We start from the raw sequence: 27,861 nt of genomic DNA, 5'->3' as shown, positions 1-27,861 counted from the left end.
TGTCTGTTGTTTTATTCTGACAGTCTGTGGTTTTATTTTGACAGTCTGTGGTTTTATTCTGTCATTTTATTCTGACAGTCTGTGGTTTTATTTTGACAGCCTGTGGTTTTATTCTGACAGTCTGTTGTTTTATTCTGTCTGTTGTTTTATTTTGACAGTCTGTTTTATTCTGACAGTCTGTGGTTTTATTTTGACAGTCTGTGGTTTTATTCTGTCATTTTATTTTATTCTGACAGTCTGTGGTTTTATTTTGACAGCCTGTGGTTTTATTCTGACAGTCTGTTGTTTTATTCTGTCTGTTGTTTTATTCTGACAGTCTGTGGTTTTATTTTGACAGTCTGTGGTTTTATTCTGTCGTTTTATCCTGACAGTCTGTGGTTTTATTTTGACAGCCTGTGGTTTTATTCTGACAGTCTGTGGTTTTATTTTGACAGCTTGTGGTTTTATTCTGACAGTCTGTGGTTTTATTCTGACAGTCTGTGGTTTTATTTTGACAGCCTGTGGTTTTATTTTGACAGTCTGTGGTTTAATTGGCTGTGGTTTTATTCTGACAGTCTGTTGTTTTATTGTCTGTTGTTTTATTCTGACAGTCTGTGGTTTTATTTTGATTATATTAATATCATTACTTCATTTGCTCTCATCACAGTAGCTTGTGAAACATAACATTGTGTAATCAGCGCCGGCCCTGACAATGTAGGATCAAAATTTTGACACCCCCCCCCCCCCCCCCCCAACACACACACATCATTTGTACAGCATCTAAGATGTGCAATATATAATAATAAAATATTAATGATGTATTGATTACATTAATGACGGCTTCACCTAATTTGCATAATTGGCCATGTGCATGTCATTGTCATGGTCGGGAGAGAAAAACACCTAAATATAATACGACAAATGAACTTTCTCCTGTCGAGTCTTTTTTAAATATCACAATAAATTCTGTGACTTATTTTAGACAAAGACAATTTTAGATATACATCCCGCCCTGGGATGATGATATTATATTATTATTATTATTATTCTGATTACGTCATCACAGTAGCTTGTGAAACACGATAACTCGACGTTCTACCTGTGACGTCACGCGCACACGACATGGAACAGAACCACGTGGGAACGAGTCTGAAGGGTCCGTCCCCGCAGCAGCGGGAGCTTTATTGTGAAGGTCGCTACCGGAAGCAGTCAGCCCGAGTGAGACGTGTTGTCTGAGCTGCTCGGTTGGTCCCGGACAGACGGAACCATCATGTCCCCGCTGCTGCTGCTCGGCCTCGGGCTGCTGCTGCTGCTCGGCCTCGGGCTGCTGCTGCGCCGCAGGAACAGGTCAGTGAGTCCCGGTCCAGGTCCCGGTCCCGGTCCAGGTCCAGGTCCCGGTCCCGGTCCAGGTCCAGGTCCCGGTCCCGGTCCAGGTCCCGGTCCGGTCCCGGTCCGGTCCATGTCCCGGTCCGGTCCGGTCCGGTCCGGTCCCTGAGGTTCATGCGCTGCGACGCGGTGTTGAGATCAATCCTCGAGGACTCGAACCTTCGCCTCTCGACCTGTGGAGAAACCGTCTCATCAAGTTCCGCAAACTGGATCTTTATGAGACGGTTTTCTCTCCATATGACTCAGAGCGAAAACGGTTCCACGGAGGTGGTTATGAATTATGAATTATGAAAAATGTTATTGACTCTAGAATCTTAATGAATATGTAATATGATTGAGATATGAGGACACGTAAAGTCACTGACATGATGAAGATCTGAGGAGATGCGTTCATACTATCAGCACATTAAAGGCGTGACTGCACAAATTCCAAAGGTCTATTTCTTCTTTTCAAGCAGCGGCAAGAATTCATGTCGGTACCCGGTATGGGCAAGTAGCTTAATGTGTGTACTTGTACTTTTACTTGTACTTGGTCTGAAAAAAAGTGGTATGGGTGCATCCCTAGCTCTGAGGCTGAACGAGTAGGATGCTGCTGCGTTTTTACTTCATATCTCAAATATTTAAACTCTATTGGTGTAACTGAGCTAAACAAAAGGAAAACATCTGTTCCAGCTGTTTGACTTCACATCAAATGTCCATTCAGGAGGTTCCACCTCTGTGTTGCTCCATGTTTCAAAAAGCTAAAGCAAAGTTGGAAGAACCAAAGGTCACAAGCCGGTGACGCAGAGCAGAAACTGAACCACATTCCAAGTCCACGTGTTGAGTCCACATGTCATAAAGAAACTGTTCATGTTGTGACGAGCTGCTTGACTTCCTGTCTCAGACTGTCACAAACAACACACATGACAGTGAGCTTCTCGTCCACTGGTTCATGTTGACGCTGTTTCTTATTGATCACTGTAACGATCGGTTCATCTGATCACAAGTTGTGATGTTTGAGGGAAATAGTTTTGCTGCACGTGTGTAATATTTTGTGAGTCATATTGGACAGAGTACAAAAAAGTTTAAGCAGCTGAGAAAAACATCTATAATAGTTTCATCATTAGTTCTGAGTACTTGTGATAAGTGTCTACATTTATAAAAACCTTGTGATGTGTTGGAGAAGCAGAAATCCTCTGAACTGGAGGAGAAAAACCTGCTGTTCACAGATCCGTCGGTCGGAGCAAATAATAGATGAAGCTGGTGATGGAGGTCGAGGGTCAGTCACTTGTGATCCTGGTGGTAATATGCTGATATCAGATCAGGTGTTTTGATGAGCTGGTTTATTTCAAATCGTTTGATGTAGTTCACAAGTCTTATGAACAGTTCAGTTTCCATTTCAACAAAACAAAATCCACCACCTCATGTGTCTTTGTCCTGAATATTAAAATACAGAGAATATAACAAAGTTATCATGTCCATTTAAATAGGATCTGATCAAATACCTGAACATTGATGCTATGAAATAATTTCAGATTCTTAATCCTCCTCATGTTCTCCTATAGGGGCTTTAATGGGGATATGTGAGCAGAAGTCAACAGCACAAATCTTTATCATGAATCCTTTAGAAAATATGTTGTGTGTGTTGGCCTGCTGCTTTGCATATTAAAAATAGACTGGACCTTTTTTATACTGCAAATCCTGATCGTATGAAAAGCCATAAGATGGAGAATAAATTACCATGGTAACAGGCCTCGGGTCAAACCTATCCACCTTCGTAGAACCAGTTGACCGGGAAGTTTCCCTGACGTCACAAAGTTACTCCTGAACTCACCGTGGTGAGACAGTCACCTCGCTTCGTCGGATGGGACCCTGGACCCGTGAGCGGTCACGGACCAACCAGGGTCAGGACGGGATCAGAGGCACATGTATTTATTATTGTTGTTGTTGTTGTAGTACAGGCAACACACACACACACACACACACACACACACCTGAGTCCAGTTAAATGAGTAAAAGAAGTTGAAAACCTAAAGTCAGAATAAGTCACATCTGAGCCCAGAAAGTCACACGTTCAAAACAGCTGCTGAAACAGAAAGAAGAACAGATTATTGTGAATGATTCAAACGTTTGTCTCGTTGGCAGAAGAGACGGTGAACCTCCTCTGATCACAGGCTGGATCCCCGTCGTTGGAAAGGCTCTGGAGTTCGGAAGAAATTCATATAAATTTCTTGAAGAACATAAGAAGAAGTTTGGAGACATCTTTACAGTGCAGATTGCAGGTAGGTATTTAAACTCCTCTCACAGCTCTGATGAGCACCAGACAGTCCTACAGTGTAAGACGATAACAGAGAGTCAGAACGACCACAGAGTCAGAACGACCACAGAGTCAGAACGACCACAGAGTCAGAACGACCACAGAGAGACAGAACGACCACAGAGTCAGAACGACCACAGAGTCAGAACGACCACAGAGACAGAACGACCACAGAGACAGAACGACCACAGAGACAGAACGACCACAGAGTCAGAACGACCACAGAGTCAGAACGACCACAGAGACAGAACGACCACAGAGTCAGAACGACCACAGAGAGTCAGAACGAACACAGAGTCAGAACGAACACAGAGTCAGAACGACCACAGAGACAGAACGACCACAGAGACAGAACGACCACAGAGACAGAACGACCACAGAGAGTCAGAACGACCACAGAGAGACAGAACGACCACAGAGAGTCAGAACGACCACAGAGTCAGAACGAACACAGAGTCAGAACGAACACAGAGTCAGAACGACCACAGAGACAGAACGACCACAGAGACAGAACGAACACAGAGACAGAACGACCACAGAGAGTCAGAACGACCACAGAGTCAGAACGACCACAGAGTCAGAACGACCACAGAGTCAGAACGACCACAGAGACAGAACGACCACAGAGTCAGAACGACCACAGAGTCAGAACGACCACAGAGACAGAACGACCACAGAGACAGAACGACCACAGAGTCAGAACGACCACAGAGACAGAACGACCACAGAGTCAGAACGACCACAGAGAGTCAGAACGAACACAGAGTCAGAACGACCACAGAGAGTCAGAACGACCACAGAGAGACAGAACGACCACAGAGACAGAACGACCACAGAGACAGAACGACCACAGAGACAGAACGACCACAGAGAGTCAGAACGACCACAGAGAGACAGAACGACCACAGAGAGTCAGAACGACCACAGAGTCAGAACGAACACAGAGTCAGAACGAACACAGAGTCAGAACGACCACAGAGACAGAACGACCACAGAGACAGAACGAACACAGAGACAGAACGACCACAGAGAGTCAGAACGACCACAGAGTCAGAACGACCACAGAGTCAGAACGACCACAGAGTCAGAACGACCACAGAGACAGAACGACCACAGAGTCAGAACGACCACAGAGTCAGAACGACCACAGAGACAGAACGACCACAGAGACAGAACGACCACAGAGTCAGAACGACCACAGAGACAGAACGACCACAGAGTCAGAACGACCACAGAGAGTCAGAACGAACACAGAGTCAGAACGACCACAGAGAGTCAGAACGACCACAGAGAGACAGAACGACCACAGAGAGTCAGAACGACCACAGAGTCAGAACGACCACAGAGAGACAGAACGACCACAGAGTCAGAACGACCACAGAGAGTCAGAACGAACACAGAGTCAGAACGACCACAGAGAGTCAGAACGACCACAGAGAGACAGAACGACCACAGAGAGTCAGAACGACCACAGAGACCGAACGACCACAGAGTCAGAACGACCACAGAGAGACAGAACGACCACAGAGAGACAGAACGACCACAGAGTCAGAACGACCACAGAGAGTCAGAACGAACACAGAGTCAGAACGACCACAGAGAGTCAGAACGACCACAGAGAGACAGAACGACCACAGAGAGTCAGAACGACCACAGAGACAGAACGACCACAGAGACAGAACGACCACAGAGACAGAACGACCACAGAGTCAGAACGACCACAGAGAGACAGAACGACCACAGAGAGTCAGAACGAACACAGAGACAGAACGACCACAGAGAGACAGAACGACCACAGAGAGTCAGAACGACCACAGAGAGACAGAACGACCACAGAGTCAGAACGACCACAGAGAGACAGAACGAACACAGAGAGTCAGAACGAACACAGAGTCAGAACGACCACAGAGTCAGAACGACCACAGAGACAGAACGACCACAGAGAGTCAGAACGACCACAGAGTCAGAACGACCACAGAGACAGAACGAACACAGAGAGTCAGAACGACCACAGAGAGACAGAACGACCACAGAGACAGAACGAACACAGAGACAGAACGACCACAGAGTCAGAACGACCACAGAGACAGAACGACCACAGAGTCAGAACGACCACAGAGTCAGAACGACCACAGAGAGACAGAACGACCACAGAGAGACAGAACGACCACAGAGAGTCAGAACGACCACAGAGAGACAGAACGACCACAGAGTCAGAACGACCACAGAGAGACAGAACGACCACAGAGAGTCAGAACGACCACAGAGACAGAACGACCACAGAGTCAGAACGACCACAGAGAGACAGAACGACCACAGAGAGTCAGAACGACCACAGAGTCAGAACGACCACAGAGAGTCAGAACGACCACAGAGAGTCAGAACGACCACAGAGTCAGAACGACCACAGAGAGACAGAACGAACACAGAGTCAGAACGACCACAGAGTCAGAACGACCACAGAGAGTCAGAACGACCACAGAGAGTCAGAACGACCACAGAGTCAGAACGACCACAGAGAGTCAGAACGACCACAGAGAGACAGAACGACCACAGAGTCAGAACGACCACAGAGACAGAACGACCACAGAGAGTCAGAACGACCACAGAGAGACAGAACGACCACAGAGTCAGAACGAACACAGAGACAGAACGACCACAGAGTCAGAACGACCACAGAGAGTCAGAACGACCACAGAGTCAGAACGACCACAGAGACAGAACGAACACAGAGTCAGAACGACCACAGAGTCAGAACGACCACAGAGACAGAACGACCACAGAGACAGAACGACCACAGAGTCAGAACGACCACAGAGTCAGAACGACCACAGAGTCAGAACGACCACAGAGACAGAACGACCACAGAGACAGAACGACCACAGAGACAGAACGACCACAGAGAGTCAGAACGACCACAGAGTCAGAACGACCACAGAGTCAGAACGACCACAGAGTCAGAACGACCACAGAGTCAGAACGACCACAGAGTCAGAACGAACACAGAGACAGAACGAACACAGAGAGTCAGAACGACCACAGAGACAGAACGACCACAGAGAGACAGAACGACCACAGAGAGACAGAACGACCACAGAGTCAGAACGACCACAGAGTCAGAACGACCACAGAGAGACAGAACGACCACAGAGAGACAGAACGACCACAGAGAGACAGAACGACCACAGAGAGACAGAACGACCACAGAGAGACAGAACGAACACAGAGAGACAGAACGACCACAGAGACAGAACGAACACAGAGAGACAGAACGACCACAGAGACAGAACGACCACAGAGAGTCAGAACGACCACAGAGACAGAACGACCACAGAGACAGAACGACCACAGAGACAGAACGACCACAGAGAGTCAGAACGACCACAGAGTCAGAACGACCACAGAGTCAGAACGACCACAGAGTCAGAACGACCACAGAGTCAGAACGACCACAGAGTCAGAACGACCACAGAGTCAGAACGACCACAGAGACAGAACGACCACAGAGACAGAACGAACACAGAGAGACAGAACGAACACAGAGTCAGAACGACCACAGAGTCAGAACGACCACAGAGTCAGAACGACCACAGAGACAGAACGAACACAGAGACAGAACGAACACAGAGAGACAGAACGACCACAGAGACAGAACGAACACAGAGACAGAACGACCACAGAGACAGAACGAACACAGAGAGTCAGAACGACCACAGAGACAGAACGAACACAGAGAGACAGAACGAACACAGAGAGTCAGAACGACCACAGAGACAGAACGACCACAGAGAGACAGAACGAACACAGAGAGTCAGAACGACCACAGAGACAGAACGACCACAGAGAGACAGAACGAACACAGAGAGTCAGAACGACCACAGAGACAGAACGACCACAGAGACAGAACGAACACAGAGAGTCAGAACGACCACAGAGAGACAGAACGACCACAGAGAGACAGAACGACCACAGAGAGTCAGAACGACCACAGAGTCAGAACGACCACAGAGACAGAACGACCACAGAGAGACAGAACGACCACAGAGAGACAGAACGACCACAGAGAGTCAGAACGAACACAGAGACAGAACGACCACAGAGTCAGAACGACCACAGAGAGACAGAACGACCACAGAGAGTCAGAACGACCACAGAGAGACAGAACGACCACAGAGAGACAGAACGACCACAGAGTCAGAACGACCACAGAGTCAGAACGAACACAGAGTCAGAACGACCACAGAGTCAGAACGAACACAGAGACAGAACGAACACAGAGAGACAGAACGACCACAGAGAGACAGAACGAACACAGAGTCAGAACGACCACAGAGACAGAACGAACACAGAGTCAGAACGACCACAGAGTCAGAACGACCACAGAGACAGAACGACCACAGAGACAGAACGACCACAGAGTCAGAACGACCACAGAGTCAGAACGACCACAGAGTCAGAACGACCACAGAGTCAGAACGACCACAGAGACAGAACGAACACAGAGTCAGAACGACCACAGAGTCAGAACGAACACAGAGACAGAACGAACACAGAGAGTCAGAACGAACACAGAGACAGAACGACCACAGAGAGACAGAACGACCACAGAGAGACAGAACGACCACAGAGAGACAGAACGACCACAGAGTCAGAACGACCACAGAGTCAGAACGACCACAGAGAGACAGAACGAACACAGAGAGACAGAACGACCACAGAGAGACAGAACGACCACAGAGAGACAGAACGACCACAGAGAGACAGAACGACCACAGAGAGACAGAACGACCACAGAGAGACAGAACGACCACAGAGAGACAGAACGACCACAGAGACAGAACGACCACAGAGACAGAACGAACACAGAGAGACAGAACGACCACAGAGACAGAACGAACACAGAGAGACAGAACGACCACAGAGACAGAACGACCACAGAGAGTCAGAACGACCACAGAGAGACAGAACGAACACAGAGACAGAACGACCACAGAGAGACAGAACGACCACAGAGAGTCAGAACGACCACAGAGACAGAACGACCACAGAGAGTCAGAACGACCACAGAGTCAGAACGACCACAGAGTCAGAACGACCACAGAGACAGAACGACCACAGAGACAGAACGAACACAGAGAGACAGAACGAACACAGAGTCAGAACGACCACAGAGTCAGAACGACCACAGAGTCAGAACGACCACAGAGACAGAACGAACACAGAGACAGAACGAACACAGAGAGACAGAACGACCACAGAGACAGAACGACCACAGAGACAGAACGACCACAGAGACAGAACGAACACAGAGTCAGAACGACCACAGAGACAGAACGACCACAGAGACAGAACGACCACAGAGACAGAACGAACACAGAGAGTCAGAACGACCACAGAGTCAGAACGACCACAGAGACAGAACGACCACAGAGACAGAACGACCACAGAGACAGAACGAACACAGAGTCAGAACGACCACAGAGTCAGAACGACCACAGAGACAGAACGACCACAGAGTCAGAACGACCACAGAGAGACAGAACGACCACAGAGACAGAACGACCACAGAGTCAGAACGACCACAGAGACAGAACGACCACAGAGTCAGAACGACCACAGAGAGACAGAACGAACACAGAGAGTCAGAACGACCACAGAGACAGAACGACCACAGAGACAGAACGAACACAGAGAGTCAGAACGACCACAGAGAGACAGAACGACCACAGAGAGACAGAACGACCACAGAGACAGAACGAACACAGAGAGTCAGAACGACCACAGAGACAGAACGACCACAGAGACAGAACGAACACAGAGAGTCAGAACGACCACAGAGAGACAGAACGACCACAGAGACAGAACGACCACAGAGACAGAACGAACACAGAGAGTCAGAACGACCACAGAGTCAGAACGACCACAGAGACAGAACGACCACAGAGAGACAGAACGACCACAGAGAGACAGAACGACCACAGAGAGTCAGAACGAACACAGAGACAGAACGACCACAGAGTCAGAACGACCACAGAGAGACAGAACGACCACAGAGAGTCAGAACGACCACAGAGAGACAGAACGACCACAGAGAGACAGAACGACCACAGAGTCAGAACGACCACAGAGTCAGAACGAACACAGAGTCAGAACGACCACAGAGTCAGAACGAACACAGAGACAGAACGAACACAGAGAGACAGAACGACCACAGAGAGACAGAACGAACACAGAGACAGAACGACCACAGAGACAGAACGAACACAGAGAGTCAGAACGACCACAGAGACAGAACGACCACAGAGAGACAGAACGAACACAGAGAGTCAGAACGACCACAGAGACAGAACGACCACAGAGAGACAGAACGAACACAGAGAGTCAGAACGACCACAGAGACAGAACGAACACAGAGAGACAGAACGACCACAGAGACAGAACGACCACAGAGAGTCAGAACGACCACAGAGACAGAACGACCACAGAGTCAGAACGAACACAGAGAGACAGAACGACCACAGAGTCAGAACGAACACAGAGAGTCAGAACGACCACAGAGTCAGAACGACCACAGAGACAGAACGAACACAGAGTCAGAACGACCACAGAGTCAGAACGAACACAGAGAGTCAGAACGACCACAGAGTCAGAACGACCACAGAGACAGAACGAACACAGAGTCAGAACGACCACAGAGTCAGAACGACCACAGAGTCAGAACGAACACAGAGACAGAACGACCACAGAGTCAGAACGACCACAGAGACAGAACGAACACAGAGTCAGAACGAACACAGAGTCAGAACGACCACAGAGACAGAACGAACACAGAGTCAGAACGACCACAGAGAGACAGAACGAACACAGAGAGTCAGAACGACCACAGAGTCAGAACGACCACAGAGAGACAGAACGAACACAGAGTCAGAACGACCACAGAGTCAGAACGACCACAGAGACAGAACGAACACAGAGTCAGAACGACCACAGAGAGACAGAACGAACACAGAGAGTCAGAACGACCACAGAGTCAGAACGACCACAGAGAGACAGAACGAACACAGAGTCAGAACGACCACAGAGAGTCAGAACGACCACAGAGAGTCAGAACGACCACAGAGAGACAGAACGACCACAGAGAGTCAGAACGACCACAGAGAGACAGAACGACCACAGAGAGACAGAACGACCACAGAGTCAGAACGACCACAGAGAGTCAGAACGACCACAGAGACAGAACGACCACAGAGAGTCAGAACGACCACAGAGACAGAACGACCACAGAGTCAGAACGAACACAGAGTCAGAACGACCACAGAGTCAGAACGAACACAGAGACAGAACGAACACAGAGAGACAGAACGACCACAGAGAGTCAGAACGACCACAGAGACAGAACGACCACAGAGTCAGAACGACCACAGAGTCAGAACGACCACAGAGACAGAACGACCACAGAGAGTCAGAACGACCACAGAGTCAGAACGACCACAGAGTCAGAACGACCACAGAGTCAGAACGAACACAGAGAGTCAGAACGACCACAGAGTCAGAACGAACACAGAGTCAGAACGACCACAGAGTCAGAACGACCACAGAGACAGAACGAACACAGAGTCAGAACGACCACAGAGTCAGAACGACCACAGAGTCAGAACGAACACAGAGTCAGAACGACCACAGAGACAGAACGACCACAGAGACAGAACGACCACAGAGTCAGAACGACCACAGAGACAGAACGAACACAGAGTCAGAACGAACACAGAGTCAGAACGACCACAGAGACAGAACGACCACAGAGAGTCAGAACGACCACAGAGACAGAACGACCACAGAGAGACAGAACGACCACAGAGTCAGAACGAACACAGAGTCAGAACGAACACAGAGTCAGAACGAACACAGAGACAGAACGAACACAGAGAGTCAGAACGACCACAGAGTCAGAACGACCACAGAGACAGAACGAACACAGAGACAGAACGAACACAGAGAGTCAGAACGACCACAGAGACAGAACGACCACAGAGACAGAACGAACACAGAGTCAGAACGAACACAGAGAGTCAGAACGAACACAGAGAGTCAGAACGACCACAGAGACAGAACGACCACAGAGACAGAACGAACACAGAGACAGAACGACCACAGAGTCAGAACGACCACAGAGAGTCAGAACGAACACAGAGAGTCAGAACGACCACAGAGAGACAGAACGACCACAGAGAGTCAGAACGACCACAGAGAGACAGAACGACCACAGAGTCAGAACGACCACAGAGACAGAACGACCACAGAGTCAGAACGACCACAGAGACAGAACGACCACAGAGACAGAACGACCACAGAGACAGAACGACCAGAGAGTCAGAACGAACACAGAGACAGAACGACCACAGAGACAGAACGACCACAGAGACAGAACGACCACAGAGACAGAACGACCACAGAGTCAGAACGACCACAGAGACAGAACGACCACAGAGACAGAACGACCACAGAGACAGAACGACCACAGAGAGTCAGAACGACCACAGAGACAGAACGACCACAGAGAGTCAGAACGACCACAGAGACCGAACGACCACAGAGTCAGAACGACCACAGAGACAGAACGACCACAGAGACAGAACGACCACAGAGACAGAACGACCACAGAGACAGAACGACCACAGAGACAGAACGACCACAGAGACAGAACGACCACAGAGACAGAACGACCACAGAGACAGAACGAACACAGAGAGTCAGAACGACCACAGAGACAGAACGACCACAGAGTCAGAACGACCACAGAGACAGAACGACCACAGAGTCAGAACGACCACAGAGACAGAACGACCACAGAGAGTCAGAACGACCACAGAGACAGAACGAACACAGAGTCAGAACGACCACAGAGTCAGAACGACCACAGAGAGACAGAACGACCACAGAGACAGAACGACCACAGAGACAGAACGACCACAGAGACAGAACGAACACAGAGAGTCAGAACGACCACAGAGTCAGAACGACCACAGAGAGACAGAACGACCACAGAGACAGAACGAACACAGAGTCAGAACGACCACAGAGAGTCAGAACGACCACAGAGTCAGAACGACCACAGAGACAGAACGAACACAGAGTCAGAACGACCACAGAGTCAGAACGACCACAGAGACAGAACGACCACAGAGACAGAACGACCACAGAGTCAGAACGACCACAGAGACAGAACGACCACAGAGACAGAACGACCACAGAGACAGAACGACCACAGAGACAGAACGAACACAGAGACAGAACGACCACAGAGTCAGAACGACCACAGAGAGACAGAACGACCACAGAGAGTCAGAACGAACACAGAGAGACAGAACGAACACAGAGTCAGAACGAACACAGAGTCAGAACGAACACAGAGTCAGAACGAACACAGAGAGTCAGAACGACCACAGAGTCAGAACGAACACAGAGTCAGAACGAACACAGAGTCAGAACGACCACAGAGAGACAGAACGACCACAGAGAGACAGAACGAACACAGAGACAGAACGAACACAGAGTCAGAACGAACACAGAGACAGAACGAACACAGAGACAGAACGAACACAGAGAGACAGAACGAACACAGAGAGACAGAACGACCACAGAGTCAGAACGAACACAGAGAGTCAGAACGAACACAGAGTCAGAACGAACACAGAGACAGAACGAACACAGAGAGACAGAACGACCACAGAGACAGAACGACCACAGAGTCAGAACGACCACAGAGACAGAACGACCACAGAGAGTCAGAACGACCACAGAGACAGAACGACCACAGAGAGTCAGAACGAACACAGAGAGACAGAACGACCACAGAGAGTCAGAACGACCACAGAGTCAGAACGAACACAGAGAGACAGAACGAACACAGAGAGACAGAACGAACACAGAGTCAGAACGACCACAGAGACAGAACGACCACAGAGAGACAGAACGAACACAGAGTCAGAACGACCACAGAGTCAGAACGACCACAGAGACAGAACGAACACAGAGTCAGAACGACCACAGAGACAGAACGACCACAGAGAGACAGAACGAACACAGAGTCAGAACGACCACAGAGTCAGAACGACCACAGAGACAGAACGAACACAGAGACAGAACGAACACAGAGTCAGAACGAACACAGAGACAGAACGAACACAGAGACAGAACGACCACAGAGACAGAACGACCACAGAGACAGAACGAACACAGAGTCAGAACGACCACAGAGTCAGAACGAACACAGAGAGTCAGAACGACCACAGAGACAGAACGACCACAGAGAGTCAGAACGACCACAGAGACAGAACGACCACAGAGACAGAACGACCACAGAGAGTCAGAACGAACACAGAGACAGAACGACCACAGAGACAGAACGAACACAGAGTCAGAACGAACACAGAGAGACAGAACGAACACAGAGAGACAGAACGACCACAGAGAGTCAGAACGACCACAGAGTCAGAACGACCACAGAGACAGAACGACCACAGAGAGACAGAACGAACACAGAGAGACAGAACGAACACAGAGAGACAGAACGACCACAGAGAGACAGAACGAACACAGAGAGTCAGAACGAACACAGAGAGACAGAACGACCACAGAGACAGAACGAACACAGAGAGTCAGAACGAACACAGAGAGACAGAACGACCACAGAGACAGAACGAACACAGAGACAGAACGAACACAGAGTCAGAACGACCACAGAGAGTCAGAACGACCACAGAGAGACAGAACGAACACAGAGTCAGAACGAACACAGAGACAGAACGACCACAGAGTCAGAACGACCACAGAGTCAGAACGACCACAGAGACAGAACGACCACAGAGTCAGAACGACCACAGAGTCAGAACGACCACAGAGAGACAGAACGAACACAGAGAGTCAGAACGAACACAGAGACAGAACGACCACAGAGTCAGAACGACCACAGAGACAGAACGAACACAGAGTCAGAACGACCACAGAGAGACAGAACGACCACAGAGAGTCAGAACGAACACAGAGTCAGAACGACCACAGAGTCAGAACGAACACAGAGAGTCAGAACGACCACAGAGAGACAGAACGACCACAGAGAGACAGAACGAACACAGAGTCAGAACGAACACAGAGACAGAACGAACACAGAGACAGAACGACCACAGAGTCAGAACGACCACAGAGTCAGAACGACCACAGAGACAGAACGACCACAGAGTCAGAACGACCACAGAGTCAGAACGAACACAGAGAGACAGAACGAACACAGAGTCAGAACGAACACAGAGTCAGAACGACCACAGAGACAGAACGACCACAGAGACAGAACGACCACAGAGAGTCAGAACGAACACAGAGAGACAGAACGACCACAGAGTCAGAACGAACACAGAGAGACAGAACGAACACAGAGAGACAGAACGACCACAGAGAGTCAGAACGACCACAGAGACAGAACGACCACAGAGAGTCAGAACGACCACAGAGAGTCAGAACGAACACAGAGAGACAGAACGAACACAGAGACAGAACGACCACAGAGACAGAACGACCACAGAGAGTCAGAACAAACACAGAGACAGAACGACCACAGAGACAGAACGACCACAGAGAGTCAGAACGAACACAGAGAGACAGAACGAACACAGAGTCAGAACGACCACAGAGTCAGAACGACCACAGAGAGACAGAACGAACACAGAGTCAGAACGACCACAGAGTCAGAACGACCACAGAGAGTCAGAACGAACACAGAGTCAGAACGACCACAGAGACAGAACGAACACAGAGTCAGAACGAACACAGAGAGTCAGAACGAACACAGAGTCAGAACGACCACAGAGACAGAACGAACACAGAGTCAGAACGAACACAGAGTCAGAACGACCACAGAGTCAGAACGACCACAGAGTCAGAACGAACACAGAGACAGAACGAACACAGAGTCAGAACGAACACAGAGTCAGAACGACCACAGAGTCAGAACGAACACAGAGACAGAACGAACACAGAGTCAGAACGAACACAGAGTCAGAACGACCACAGAGTCAGAACGACCACAGAGACAGAACGAACACAGAGAGACAGAACGAACACAGAGACAGAACGACCACAGAGACAGAACGACCACAGAGAGACAGAACGACCACAGAGAGACAGAACGAACACAGAGAGACAGAACGAACACAGAGACAGAACGACCACAGAGAGTCAGAACGACCACAGAGACAGAACGACCACAGAGAGTCAGAACGAACACAGAGACAGAACGACCACAGAGAGACAGAACGAACACAGAGTCAGAACGACCACAGAGTCAGAACGACCACAGAGAGACAGAACGACCACAGAGAGACAGAACGACCACAGAGTCAGAACGACCACAGAGACAGAACGACCGTAGAGTCAGAACGAACACAGAGTCAGAACGACCACAGAGACAGAACGACCACAGAGACAGAACGACCACAGAGACAGAACGAACACAGAGTCAGAACGACCACAGAGACAGAACGACCACAGAGACAGAACGAACACAGAGTCAGAACGACCACAGAGACAGAACGACCACAGAGACAGAACGAACACAGAGACAGAACGAACACAGAGACAGAACGAACACAGAGTCAGAACGACCACAGAGACAGAACGACCGTAGAGTCAGAACGAACACAGAGTCAGAACGACCACAGAGACAGAACGACCACAGAGAGACAGAACGAACACAGATACAGAACGACCACAGAGTCAGAACGAACACAGAGACAGAACGACCACAGAGTCAGAAGGATGTTATGATGACCGCAGATTGTCTTCATCACTGTGTTTAAACATGACAACATGTAATGAGCTGCTGTATTGACTCGGGTCTCGTCTCTCCCACAGGTAAGTACATGACCTTCATCATGAATCCTTTAATGTATCCGAACATCATCAAACATGGACGACAACTGGACTTCCACGAGTTTGCCAAAAAGATTGGTCCCATTGCCTTCGGCTACCAGTCCGGCGTTTACAAAACGTTCCCCGGCCTGCATGAGAAGATCCAACGCGCCTTCCTGCTCCTCCAAGGAGACAATCTTCCGTCCCTGACAGAGAGCATGATGGGAAACCTCCTGCTGGTGTTTCGTCAGGACCACCTAGGCGAGAGGCCGGGGGAGGAGGGTCCCTGGAGGAGCAGCAGTTTATATAAGTTTTGTAACTCAGTCCTATTCGAAGCCACCTTCCTCACCATGTACGGCAGGCCGCCGTCCACCAGCCGCCACAATAACATGGAGTTCCTAAGGGAGAACTTCACCACGTACGACAACATGTTTCCTTTGCTCGCGGCTCAGATCCCGATCTGGCTGCTGGGACAGACCAAAGCGGTCCGCGAGAAGCTCATCAACGTCTTACTGCCGCAGAAGGTGTCCTGTTGGTCCAACACTTCCCAGTTCATTAAGAGGCGATCAGAGATCCTTGATCAGGTCGACCCACTGACGGAATTCGACAAAGGAGGTAGACAACATCCTCTTTAATTTGTTCTCGCTGATCAGTTAGTTGTCCAGGTTCTGTTGATTAATAAGATTTGATTATTTTACGCGTGAACCTTCCTCTGTGGTTCAGGTTCAGGAAAGATCAAGGTCGTACTTAAAACAGACTGTCCACAGGTTTGGGTGTGGGTGAGGTGTGGGTGAGATGTGAATGAGGTGTGGGTGAGGTTTGGCTGAGGTGTGGATGAGGTTTGGGTGAGGTGTGGGTGAGATGTGGATGAGGTATGGGTGAGGTGTGGATGAGGTTTAGTTGAGGTATAGGTAAGGTATAGATGAGGTATGGGTGAAGTATAGTTGAGGTATGGATGAGGTATAGTTGAGTTGTGGGTGAGGTATGGTTGAGGTGTGGATGAGGTATGGGTGTGGTTTGGGTGAGGTGTGGGTTAGGTTTGGATGAGGATTTGATGAGGTGTGGCCGAGGTATGGATGAGGTGTGGGTGAGGTGTGAATGAGGTATGAATGAGGTTTGGGTGAGGTGTGGATGAGGTATAGTTGAGGTATAGTTGAGGTTTAGTTGAGGTATGACTTGTTGTGTTGACTTTTAGCTCATCACTTTGCGATCCTGTGGGCGTCTGTGGCAAACACGGTTCCCGCCTCCTTCTGGACCCTGTACTATCTGGTGAGCCACCCGGACGCCCTGGAGCGGGTCCGCAAGGAGATCAAGGACGTCCTGGTCCACGACAGAGTCGAGTTCAGCAGCGACAGAGACGTGTCGCTCAGCATCAAGCAGCTGGACAAACTCCTGTATCTGGGTACGACACGCTGACGTCAGGTTGTTTGTGTGAGCGTCTCTGGGCCAACAGTGCTCACCCTAACCACAGATCTGACCTTCCTCCACAGAGAGCGCCATCAAGGAGAGTCTCCGTCTGTCCTCGTCCTCCATGAACATCCGCATGGCATTGGAGGATTTCACTCTGCAGCTGAGCAGCGAGTGGTCGGAGGCCATTAGAAAAGGAGACTTCATCGTTCTGTACCCTCAGTGTGTGCACATGGACCCGCAAATCTACGAGGATCCTGAGGTACTGATCGATCACTTGATCACATGAAATACAGTCACATTCCATTTAAAATTCTCAATATTGGCCAATTAACATGACAGCTGTCTGTACTTTACTCTTTATTTTATTGGCTTTGGTAAATGAACCATCAGCGGTGTTTATCCATTTAATGTTGTACTTTTCAATTCATCATTCAGGGTAAATCCTAAAAGTGTAAAACTGCCTAGATCTTCTTTCTCTCGCTGGTGAAGCTGCTTCACAAACCGTTTTGTTGCTGTTTCTCACAGACGTTCCAGTTTGACCGCTTCATGCAGGACGGCAAAGAGAAGACAGACTTCTACAAAGACGGTCAGAAGCTGAAGTATTACCTGGTGCCGTTCGGCACCGGCTCCTCCAAGTGTCCCGGACGATTCTTCGCCATCAACGAGATCAAACAGTTCCTTTGTATGCTGCTGTTGTACTTTGACGTCCAGCTGGAGGAGGGTCAGGTCAGACCAGGTCTGGACTACAGCAGAGCTGGACTGGGAATCCTGCCACCAACCGACGATGTCCTCTTCCGCTACAGACTGCGAACGGCTGCACCTGGACCGAAACCGGCTCAGTGATGCTGCTGTGTGTTATTGTATATGACACTGGTGTTTCCCACTGTGGCGTCTCTACTGTAGACACGACCGAGTCAACTCACAACATACAAATTGAAAGGTTTTTGTTAATTCACCTCAAAAGTGACTTAACTTGATTCAAGTCTGAAAGTGAAAAATAGTGCCAGGTTGTGTGCTAGTTGGAAAAGACAAATCGCTGTGGAGAGTCCGAAAAGAACTCTGGGTTTTTCCTTTACAGAGGGCGGATCCAATAATTAGCTTTGTTGGGTAAAAAGGTTCCTTTATTATTGGTGTTGGGACTGGTCAGAGTTTATATGTGGTTTCTGAAACATCCAGAACAGAGTATATACATATACTACATGCAGTTAAGGTTTAACCAATATACATGTTAGTTGTAACATCTGTATGCTAAACGCAACATATACTTCTTCACGAAAAAAACTGTTTCAATGAACTACACAGCCCTAACTTACACGCTGTAGCCATAAACAGTGATATTGATAACCAAAAGGCAAAACAATGCTCTTTACTCCAAAATTCACCTGAACTGGTACAGAGCTCACTCAAACTCTTTTATCACTTATGTACGTAAAATACAACAAACTAAAAGACAACTTACATTTTCCGTGGATGCACATATAAAATTTGAACTGCAACTAATGAACACAAACTGAACTGGACTACTGGACTACTGGACTACTGAACTGGACTACTGGACTACTGAACTGGACTACTCGACTACAGGACTACTGGATTACTGGACTACTGGACTACTGAACTGGACTACTGGACTACTGGATTACTGAACTGGACTACAGGTCTACTGGACTACTGAACTGGACTACTGGACTACAGGACTACTGAACTGGACTACTGGACTACAGGACTACTGGACTACTGAACTGGACTACAGGTCTACTGGACTATTGGACTGCAGGACTACTGGACTACAGGACCACAGGACTATTGGACTACAGGACTACTGGACTACAGGACTATTGGACTACAGGACTACAGGACTACTGGACTACAGGACTACTGGACTACAGGACTACAAGACTACTGGACTACAGGACTACAGGACTATTGGACTACAGGACTACTGGACTACTGGACTACAGGACTACAGGACTACTGGACTACAGGACTACTGGACTACAGGACTACAGGACTACAGGACTACTGGACTACAGGACTACTGGACTACAGGACTACAGGACTATTGGACTACAGGACTATTGGACTACAGGACTATTGGACTACAGGACTACTGGACTACAGGACTACTGGACTATTGGACTACAGGACTACTGGACTACAGGACTACTGGACTATTGGACTACAGGACTACTGGACTACAGACACTGCTGATGTATACTTTACAGTGAAAAGTGCTCTTAGATGAAATGTATTATTATTATTATTACTGCATATTATTCTGTAAGTACTGTATGAAACAGAAGGAAGCTCAGTCAGCTGAACTCTTCACTCACTTTTAATCATTTGTTTAAATTTGACTGTTTTTTTTCTGCCTCTGACATTTCAATAAACCCTGTTTCATCTGTACGCTGCTTTTAGCCTAGCTTAGCACAAAGACTGGAAACAGGTGGAAAAGTTTAGCCTAGCTCCCTCTAAAGAGGGCTGAGCTAGCTCAGAAAAGAATGAGCTGTTAGCTCAGACGTTATTTGAACAAAACTGTATTTTGTCATATTTACATGTAACTGTGAGCTCTGGTTGAGGTCGTGTTCTTGGGCCACAACCAGCTAGGAGATCCCATCGGGGATGGTTGTTCACTCTTCTTCGTCGTTTCTAATGGCGGTGGGCGACCAGCGTAACAGGCGCATTAGCGGAACCTTCTGCTCCAGAGTTTTCCCTTTGTCCTCCGAAAGTGGCAGATATTAAAATCTGACAGAAAAGCAAAGAACAGCTGTAGATGCGGTGACTCTGTTATTGTAGCGCTGTCGTTTTGATAGGTTGGAAAGAAGTTGTCGTTTGACGTTAGTATACAACGTCAACTAAGCCTAACCACAACCCCAACCCTTAAAAAGCTTAAAAAGTGTCAAATCTAAGAAAATATGTGAGACTTTAGGACGTTGCCGCCATCTTTTGAATTCCAGGAGACAACACGCATGCGCAAGCGGTGAGCTCCTTCTCATCTGGTTGTTGGTGCCTTGTTCTCGGTCGCAGACAGACCTCGTAGATGTCCTGCACATCTAAAGGCTGTGACGGGGCAGTCAGGGATTTTAATCTATACTTTGTAAAATCCATTAAACATTTTCGTCACGGCCCGCGAGCTGTTGGTTTTGAAAATTGAAAACCGGTTTTGGCCACAGGTGTGTGTGTGTGTGTGTGTGCTGCTGTCAGCATTACCGTCATGCAGGCCTCATTATTCTGTCGACACACCTTGTACGGTAACTCAGCCAGTGTGTGTGTGTGTGTGTTTTCACAGCTTGGCGCCAAACATAAGACGCCACTGAATGAGTATGATGATCTCACCTCAACTCACCCCCAAACACTGTGTATTCAACAGTGTGTGTGTGTGTGTGTGTGTGTGTGTGTGTGTGTGTGTGTGTGTGTAAAGGAACAGTCTGAGCCTTGTGTACAGAACAAGGTGGTCCTGCGTGTGTTACTGCAGGACTCCTGTAGAGGGCGCCAGGCTCAGACTGAACACAACTACTGGATTTGTAAACAACAAACATGGCGACACACAATCTGGTGTTAGAAACATTTTCTATCCTCATAAACATTACATGTTATGGCAACACAACACAGACAGGAAGTAACATCAGTCTGTGGTCCTTTATAAACTTTATCTGATGTTGGTTACATTAAATAGTTTCTTAATCAGTTAAATTAATTTGAACAATCAATTCAATTCAATTCAATTTTATTTGTATAGCGCCATATCACAACATACATTGTCTCAAGGCACTTTACATAGTGAGGTCAATATTACAATATTACAGGGAAAACCCAACAAATCCCACAATGAGCAAAGCACTTGGCGACGGAGGAGAGAAAAAACTCCCTTTTAACAGGAAGAAATCTCTGACAGAACCAGACTCAGTTGTGGGCGGAGCTTCTGTCTGGACCGGTTGGGGTGAGGAGAGAGAGGAGGAAGAGAGGAGAGGTGGGCAGAAAGAGGGTGGGAGGAGAGACAGTAGGAGAGAAGAGAGAGAGAGGACAGTTGTACAACCGCCGCTGTAATCTCTACCAGACTGATACTTATAATTAAAAAATACAATTATGTTGTTGTCATTATATAGTGATGATATTAATATTAATATTAATAATAGCAATAATAATAATAATGACGGGTTTGGGTCCTGCAGCTCTGGGGTCAGAGATACACTAGGAGAGATAGAAAACACAAACAGGGTCAGTGACATGTACTGTAAACATATCGGGGGATGGGGGGGTAGTATAACAGTTGCTTTAATTTCTACCAGACTGATACTTATAATTAGTGAAAACTGATACTTATAAATACAATGATGTTATTAATAATAATGATAGTAATAATAATAATGACGGGTTTGGATCCTGCAGATCTGGGGTCAGATCTACTAGGGGAGAGAGAAAACAGAGTTAGTGACATGTAATGTAGATACATGGGGGCAGAGAGAGAGAGAGAGAGAGATTGAAAAGGTGGGAGAAGGAGAGAGATATAAAGGGAGAGAAAGAGGGAGAAGGAGAGAACGGGAGAGGGAGAAAGATGCTCATGATATAAGTTCCCCCCGCAGTCTAGGCCTATAACAGCATAATAAAGAAATGGTTTATTAAACACCTGAGCAGTTCTAACTATAAGCTTTATCAAAAAGGAAGGTTTTAAGTTTAACTTTAAATGTAGACAGGGTATCTGCATCCCTGACACAAACTGGGAGCTGGTTCCAGAGGAGAGGAGCCTGGTGGCTGAAGGCTCTGCCTCCCATTCTACTTTTACAGACTCTGGGAACCACAAGTAATCCTGCATTTACAGAGCGAAGTGATCTATTGGGATAATATGAAACTAGGAGCTCTGTAAGATATGATGGAGCTTGATTATTAAGGGCTTTGTATGTTAGGAGCAGTATTTTGAATTCTATTCTAAATTTTACAGGAAGCCAATGCAGAGATTCTAACACTGGAGAAATATGATCTCTTTTTCTAGTTCCTGTCAGAACTCGAGCTGCGGCATTTTGGATTAGCTGGAGGCTTTTCACAGACTTATTGGGGCATCCTAGCAGTAATGAATTACAGTAGTCCAGTCTAGAAGTAACAAAAGCATGGACTAGTTTTTCAGCATCCTTTTGAGAGAGGATGTTTCTAATGTTCTTGATATTGCGCAGGTGAAAGAAGGCTGTCCTAGAGACTTGTTTTATGTGTGAGTCAAAGGACATGTCCTGGTCAAAGGTAACTCCAAGGTTTCTCACAGTAGAGCTGGAGGCCAAGGTAATGCCATCCAAAGTAACTATATGATCAGATAATGTTTCTCTGAGGTGTTTAGGGCCGAGTATAATGACCTCAGTTTTTTCTGAGTTTAGAAGTAAAAAATTATAAGTCATCCAGGCCTTTATGTCTTTAAGACAATCCAGAAGTTTGTCGACCTGATTAGTTTCATCTGGCTTTATAGATAAATACAGCTGGGTATCATCAGCGTAGCAATGGAAATTGATGCGGTGTTTTCTTATAATATTGCCTAAAGGAAGTATATATAGAGTGAAAAGTATCGGTCCCAGTACAGAACCTTGTGGTACTCCATGTCTCACTTTTGTATGCATGGAAGATTTGTTATTAACGTTAACAAACTGAAATCTATCAGATAAGTAGGACTTAAACCATTCTAGTGCTGTTCCTTTAATCCCAATGTGTTCTAGTCTCTGTAACAGAATTTTGTGATCGATGGTATCAAATGCAGCACTAAGATCTAAAAGGACGAGAATAGAAACATATCCACTGTCTGAGGCCATGAGAAGGTCGTTGGTAACCTTCAGTAGTGCTGTTTCTGTACTATGATGTTTTCTAAAACCTGACTGAAAGTCTTCAAGCAGACTATTCCTGTGTAAATAGTCACATAACTGGTTAGCAACAGTTTTTTCAAGGATTTTAGAGATAAAGGGGAGGTTTGATATGGGTCTATAGTTAGCTAAGATATCTGGGTCCAGAGTTGGTTTTTTGAGCAGAGGTTTAACTACTGCCACCTTAAAGGCCTTTGGTACATAGCCTGTCAATATAGATAAATTGATCTGATCTAATATGGAATTATTAATTAAAGGTAATACATCCTTAAATAGCCTTGATGGAATAGGATCTAAAAGACAGGTTGATGACTTGGATGAAGTGACAAGTGAAGTCAGCTCAGCCAGATCTATAGGGGAGAAGCATTCTAAATAAAAATTAGGCGATACTATTGGTTCAGAACCTACAGTACTGGACCATGTGCCATTAGTGGGAAGAAGCTGGTAAATTTTTTCTCTGATGGTAATAATCTTATTAGTAAAGAAACTCATGAAATCATTGCTACTTAGAGTTGGAGGAATAGACTGTTCAGTAGAGCTTTTACTCTCAGTCAGCCTGGCTACAGTGCTGAAGAGGAACCTGGGGTTGTTTTTATTTTCCTCTATTAGTGAAGAAAAATAATTGGTTCTGGCATTTCGGAGGGCTTTCTTATATGTAATTAAACTATTTTTCCAGTCTAGGTGAGAATCATCTAGACTATTGGAACGCCACTTCCTTTCTAACCTACGTGACGTCTGTTTTAAAGCGCGTGTCTGTGCATTAAACCATGGAGCTATCCTCCTCTGTTTGACTGTCTTCTTTTTCAGAGGGGCGACAGTGTCAAGTGTGGAACGTAGTGAGGCTGCTGCACTATCAACAACATCATCAATTTGTATGGGAGTAAAGTTTTGATAACGATCCTGCACTGTATCGACACATGGCAGTAGAGTAAATAACGAAGGAACTGTTTCTTTGAATTTACTAACAGAGTTTTCTGATAGACACCTGCTGTAATAGAACTTTTCTCCAAATTCAGTAAAGTTAATAATGGAGAATTCAAATGTAACTAAGTAGTGATCGGACAGAGGGTTTTGAGGAAATACTATAAGATTGTCAATGTCTATGCCATAGGTCAGAACGAGGTCGAGGGTGTGATTAAAACAGTGAGTGGGTTTGTTTACATGTTGAGTAAAACCAATTGAGTCTATGAGCGAATTAAAGGCAGAACTAAGACTGTCGTTGGCAACATCCACATGAACGTTGAAGTCACCCACTATAATAACTTTATCTGTGCTAAGCACCAACTCAGATAAAAAGTCTGAAAATTCAGATAAAAATTCAGAGTAAGGGCCTGGTGGTCGATAAACAACGACTACAATAACTGGTTTTTGACAATTCCAGCTAGGGTGAAGGAGGCTAAGAGTTAGGCTTTCAAATGAGTTAAAACTATGGTTAAGTCGAGCGTTAAGCAATAAGTCTGCTTGGTAGATTGCTGCTACTCCTCCTCCTCGTCCTGTGGTCCGAGGAATATGAGTATTATTATAAGAGGGAGGTGTTGATTCATTTAAACGAACATATTCTTCTGGCTGTAGCCAGGTTTCAGTCATACAGAATAAATCAACGTGCTGATCAGTTATCAGATCATTCACTAACAAAGATTTAGATGGGAGTGACCTAATATTAAATAATCCACATTTTATTGTTCTATTGTTAGGTTCATTTATAGGCTTTGTGTTGATCTTTATGAGATTTGTGTGAATTACACCTCTTTTATTTCCCTTTGGATTAGATAGTTGAAGTGGTCGTGGGGCAGAAACAGTTTCTATGGGGTTTTGTGGGGGTGACTGCTGTAATAGAAGCGCAGAGAAGCGTGTAAGACTGCAACTCTGCTTCCTGGTCCCAACTCTGAAAAGTCACGGGGTTGACCGTCTAGGTAACCGAGTCAGGTTTCTACAAATGAGAGCTGCACCATCCAAAGTTGGATGAATGCCGTCTCTCCGCATCAGACCAGGAATTCTCCAAAAGGTGCGCCAGTTATCTATGAAGCCCACATTGTTATCTGGACACCACCTCGACAACCAGCGGTTTAGTGATGATGTACGGCTATACATGTCATCACTGTTCAAGTTGGGCAGGGGTCCAGAGAAATCTACAGAGTCCGACATTGTTCTTGCAAAAGTACACACCGAATCAGTGACAAACATTGACAGAGAGCAGAAAGGTTTATTATTATCAAGATTATTCACACAATATGTTTATCACATCCAGAGAATAAATATTAATATCAAAGTCAGAGGAGAGCAGGTTCTTAATATTCACACATAGAAATGTTTCAATCTCATCAGCTTCACTTTTCAGACGCTTTCTTCACAACTGAGTCGCAGTCGCTTTCGCACAAAACCACTTCAACATAAAGATTTCACAAAATATCAGAAGACCTCACAGACCCCAAAATCTCCTACTGCCCCTTTAAGGTGTAAGAGGTTGGTGTTGTTGATGTAAAGGGAAGTGAGAGGACAAACCTCCTGAGACCTTTTTCACTCTGTTAGAGAGCTGGACCTGAACTGACCGAACCTGCTCCACTGGAGAGACGATGAAGAGGACGACAGGAGTGAAGGGAGCGAGAGGAACAAGGTTCAGGATCTCTTCTGACTCACTGGGTCCTCGTGCCCCTGACGATCAGTCCAGGTCCAGGGGTTTTCATCTGGTCAGACTCCCAACAGGATCCCAGAGAACAGCGAGTCCGGCAGGACGCTGACGGCCGAGCCGGTGGCGTTGTCCACGAACACAGAGACGTACTCTCCAGCCTGCAGCACGCATCAACACGCATCAACACGGATCAACACATGACAACACATGACAACACACGACAACACACGACAACACACGACAATACACGACAACACACGACAACACGCATCAACACATGACAACACGCATCAACAGGCAGCAACACACGACAACACACGACAACACACGACAACACACGACAACACACGACAACACGCATCAACACACGACAACACACGACAACACACGACAACACACGACAACACGCATCAACACGCATCAACACATGACAACACACGACAACACACGACAACACACGACAACACGCATCAACACATGACAACACGTGACAACACACGACAACACACGACAACACACGACAACACGCATCAACACACGACAACACGTGACAACACACGACAACACACGACAACACGCATCAACACATGACAACAGGCATCAACACACGACAACACATGACAACACGCATCAACACACGACAACACGTGACAACACACGACAACACACGACAACACGCATCAACACATGACAACACGCATCAACACACGACAACACGTGACAACACACGACAACACACGACAACACGCATCAACACATGACAACAGGCATCAACACACGACAACACATGACAACACACGACAACACACGACAACACACGACAACACGCATCAACACATGACAACACGCATCAACACGCATCAACACATGACAACACACGACAACACGCATCAACACGCATCAACACATGAGAACACACGACAACACGCATCAACACACGACAACACATGGCAACACACGACAACACAGGACAACACGCATCAACACGCATCAACACATGACAACACGCATCAACACGCATCAACACACGACAACACATGACAACACACGACAACACACGACAACACGCATCAACACATGACAACACGCATCAACACGCATCAACACATGACAACACACGACAACACGCATCAACACACGACAACACATGACAACACGCATCAACACGCATCAACACACGACAACACATGACAACACACATCAACACGCATCAACACACGACAACACATGACAACACACGACAACACGCATCAACATATGACAACACGCATCAACACGCATCAACACGCATCAACACGCATCAACACACGACAACACACAACAACACACGACAACACGCATCAACAGGCATCAAGACACGACAAAACACGACAACACACGACAACACATGACAAAATGCATCAACACATGACAACACACGA

General features: G+C 47.1%; 2 protein-coding genes across 5 annotated transcripts in view; one reads left to right on the top strand and one right to left on the bottom strand.

Moving 5' to 3' along the window:
• Positions 1–745: 745 nt before the first annotated feature.
• On the top strand, positions 746–20,380 carry LOC118311337 (cytochrome P450 7B1). Its single transcript, XM_035635103.2, has 6 exons — positions 746–1,326; positions 3,490–3,626; positions 16,568–17,179; positions 17,760–17,966; positions 18,055–18,233; positions 18,500–20,380. Exons 1-6 carry the CDS (start codon positions 1,250–1,252, stop codon positions 18,815–18,817), a joined length of 1,530 nt encoding a protein of 509 aa, XP_035490996.1. The 5' UTR covers positions 746–1,249; the 3' UTR covers positions 18,818–20,380.
• Positions 20,381–25,994: 5,614 nt separating this feature from the next.
• The window catches only part of si:ch1073-184j22.1 (erythroferrone), a 9,049-nt gene continuing 7,182 nt past the window's right edge, over positions 25,995–27,861 (bottom strand). For all 4 annotated transcript variants that reach the window (XM_035635303.2, XM_035635305.2, XM_035635304.2 and 1 more), the window contains one exon: positions 25,995–26,598. In XM_035635303.2, coding sequence (XP_035491196.2) covers positions 26,500–26,598 — 99 coding nt within the window. In that variant the 3' untranslated portion in view covers positions 25,995–26,499. The remainder of the gene's footprint in view (positions 26,599–27,861) is intronic.

The sequence above is a fragment of the Scophthalmus maximus genome, chromosome 5 (genome assembly GCF_022379125.1).
Source record: "Scophthalmus maximus strain ysfricsl-2021 chromosome 5, ASM2237912v1, whole genome shotgun sequence".
Taxonomy (NCBI): Eukaryota; Metazoa; Chordata; class Actinopteri; order Pleuronectiformes; family Scophthalmidae; genus Scophthalmus; species Scophthalmus maximus.
This window is presented reverse-complemented; position numbering and strand designations above follow the sequence as displayed.